The sequence below is a fragment of the Zeus faber genome (assembly GCF_960531495.2).
Source record: "Zeus faber genome assembly, chromosome: 3".
Classification (NCBI taxonomy): domain Eukaryota; kingdom Metazoa; phylum Chordata; class Actinopteri; order Zeiformes; family Zeidae; genus Zeus; species Zeus faber.
The window spans coordinates 5,636,276-5,639,384 of record NC_137190.1 but is presented as its reverse complement, the minus strand read 5'-3'; the positions used below and the strand labels follow the sequence as shown (position 1 = coordinate 5,639,384).

The following is a 3,109-nucleotide window of genomic DNA, read 5'->3' as shown; positions in this document are numbered from 1 at the left end:
CAGTCTTAATACACAGTAATCAAAGCGGGAAACGTCAACTCTTCAAATTGTGTCTGAATGTATATTCAATTTATTATGATATTACCTAAAATGGGACAGGCATTAACCAGCACAGGTGCGTACATTTGCACTACTCCCCGAGCGCAATAATAAATAGATCTGGGTAGTGTTTAGGAAGAGGTGGGTGGGGACCAGGGTGGTGGGGTGCGGGGGTCTGTCTTACCTGAGGGCTTCAGTGGGGTTCCAGCATCACAGAGGCTGTGGGACTGCGAGTTGGGATGTGAGCGGTGGGCGGGGGGTTGGGGGGTTGGGGGGATTATCACACTGCGTTCTAACAGGATTACTGGCTGAAGGACAGAGCGGGCCGGGATGGAGGCTCAGATTAGTGGCCCAGGATCTGAAGCAGCTGTGGGGGTGGGGAGCGGGGACCTGAAGGGAGGATCCTCGGGGCCGTGAGGAAGCTGCGGTCCCTTTAATCAGTTCCCACAATTTGTGCCTGAAACGCGGCAAATTTCCACCGTGCCGCGTATTGATGGGCCGACAGCGCTCTCGTAGGAATTACCTCTGAGGCGTCGTGGGTTTTTTTTTTTTTACTTAATGTGAAAGCAAACTATGAAAGTATTTTTAATTTAAACGGAGGTGCAAGATCCAGGTTCGGAAAGCCAAAGTCCACTGAGCAATTTTAAATCAACCATATGGATTTTCTGATCAGCATCAGCCCAGAGGTCAAACCAAAAATGTGGAACCAGCTGATCAGTTTCCAAATCAAGGAAATCGAATGAGAAAAACCACGGTATATACTGGACAATCTTTTCCTAAAAGCTGTCGCCGGAATGGTTGCTATTAAATATTGTTCAATTTCGCTGTTGACAAGTCGTTGTGTTTCGCTGTCCCAACAAACAACAAGCCGTGATCTCCCATAATGCCAGTGCTTTGAGTTCACACTCGATATAAATAGGGAAACTTAACACCTTTATAGGTTTTGGACACACAGCCCTTTAATAGACTGGTTGTTCCTTCTTCCACGTCTTCAAAAAGACACCTTCCTTGTGTTTTCATACACCTGGATTATTTTTCCAGCCACCAGTAACGTTGTGTTGCACTACTAATATACGTACCTTACGAATATGATATTGATAAACTTTGTTTTATGAAAACAGTCCTTCAGAGCGCGTCAGTTGACAGGACTTTCTCACGAGGGGCCACGCAAAATCACCAGGGCGGGTGCATCCACACAATCAGTACGACGACATGACCAGCACCAAAACACTGACATGAACAGTAACACCGCACGTACGCTGCATGTGGATCGTCATAAACAACAGCGTTCTGTGCAAGTTGCCACTCAAATACACAAACAAACAATGTTACCAGGCAGCGGACACAATAAACATGAAAATATTGTAATCGACTCAGCCCCCCCCGTGTCGTTCCTTGAGCCTAATAGAGCTGGATGCGGCGCTTCCCTGCGGAATTGAATCTCCACAGCAAATAGTCTTTCCACGCCCCATTGCACTTCTTATTCTGATCCTTTTAAAAAACTTACTTGACTCCAGTGAGATTTCTGTGGGTGACGCATACTCATTCTGTCAATCGCTAAACAGCCTTTCAAAGCAGAGCATGAGTTCTCGCAGGTGGCGGCAGAGGCCCTGGAATGTAAAGCAGACTTGACCGCTAATGAGACACTTGGCATTGCCTCCAAGATATTGTGGCTGGCGGTGAGAAGTGTCTTTTGAAGGCCCTTGCCCACCCTGCGAGGGCGACGAAGTCCCTTCCTGTTTGCGAGCGGATAAAGTGTCGGGCGACGTCGCGTACGGCGTCTTTGAGCTCGGTTCTGGTCAGCGCCGAGAGAGGTTCCGCTTCGCCACAGCTCAAAAACGCAGCACTCAGTTTTCAGTGGCGTGCTGTTGGCGCTCTGCAAGGCGGCCAGGGCCATTCCTCCACCTAATACCAGCATCAACAGTCAAGCGTCGGTTGGCGCTTGACTGTTCGACAACCTCGTCGCGCGGATGCGTCGTCGTCTCCGCGTCCGCCGGCCGACGCTGATCCCATGACTCTCGCAGAACTCACGGTCTGTGGCCGATTGAACCGGTTTGACTGCCGTTAAGAGCTCCACGTCCTGGGGCTGCGGCAGCCTGCTGGGTGGTTCGAGAATCAACAAAATCACGTTCACCAGAAGCGCGGCAAACCTGAAACTAGGCTTTGAAATGGCACGCCGCAATCCCACGTCCTCCACCCTCGCTTCTGCCGGGAAATGACTGCATTTGTTCAACCTGGTCCAACAGTTAAGCGTCGCCAAGTGTCCAGCTGTTTGAGCAGATGCTTCAGTTCTTCACCTTTATAGTGAATCGCGACTGTGTGCTTCTGTGGTGTGGGGGTGGTGTGGTTTGAGCAGCCACACCTGTCCTGGTTCTAGGAAATCGGGCCCAGGATCAGTGTGGCTGTACGCCTGTTGCCTGTCCCCACACATACACACACACACAGGGGTGGAGCCCTTGTCATGACATGATGTACATCTGCTCCAGGCTTGTTCCCCGTAGCCCCCTCGCTACAATAAACCGGTGTGTTTTCTTCTCGGTTGCCTGTATCCCTGTGCCAGTGGGCCCTGAAAAACGCCACTCGGGCGGACGTGGCGCAGGCGGATCTGAACTTTCTTCAAACTTGTACAGAATGTTACAGATATTGGAGAAATGGGAGATGGGCTCATCAGCAGACATTGCATGCACAATAACGAGATGGAGTTGGTGAAACCATGCACGTAGGGAATATCCCTACCCAATTCATCCCGAAGCAGTTTCTGCACACCTCCGCATTTCGCCGACATTAATGAGGCTCCGCCATACACTTGACTGTATATTTTCATTGTGCTCAGTAGTGTTTTCATCTCAGTAGTGTTTGGCAATTGTCAAAAGACCCTCTTTTATTTCATAATTTCCATCCACAAACCGAATCACAATGGAAATATTCTCCCTATCTGTAGGGTCCCTTGTTCCATCAACTTTAACAGTATACGGAGAATCCCCTATTTCCCTGACAATATGTTCTGTCACTAAGGTGCTCATTAATGCTATTACTTTATTTTGGATGTCATGGGATGGGTAGGTTTCCT

At 49.4% G+C, this 3,109-nt stretch overlaps 1 protein-coding gene across 1 annotated transcript in view; it reads right to left on the bottom strand.

Annotated features, from left to right (window-relative positions):
- The window catches only part of cngb1a (cyclic nucleotide gated channel subunit beta 1a), a gene marked incomplete at its 5' end in the record, with an annotated part of 30,275 nt that extends 27,462 nt beyond the window's left edge, over positions 1-2,813 (bottom strand). The window contains 3 exons of the mRNA XM_079997961.1: positions 224-347; positions 2,042-2,138; positions 2,806-2,813. Of these exons, the coding sequence (XP_079854087.1) occupies positions 224-347; positions 2,042-2,138; positions 2,806-2,813 (229 nt within the window). The remainder of the gene's footprint in view (positions 1-223; positions 348-2,041; positions 2,139-2,805) is intronic.
- Positions 2,814-3,109: the final 296 nt, after the last annotated feature.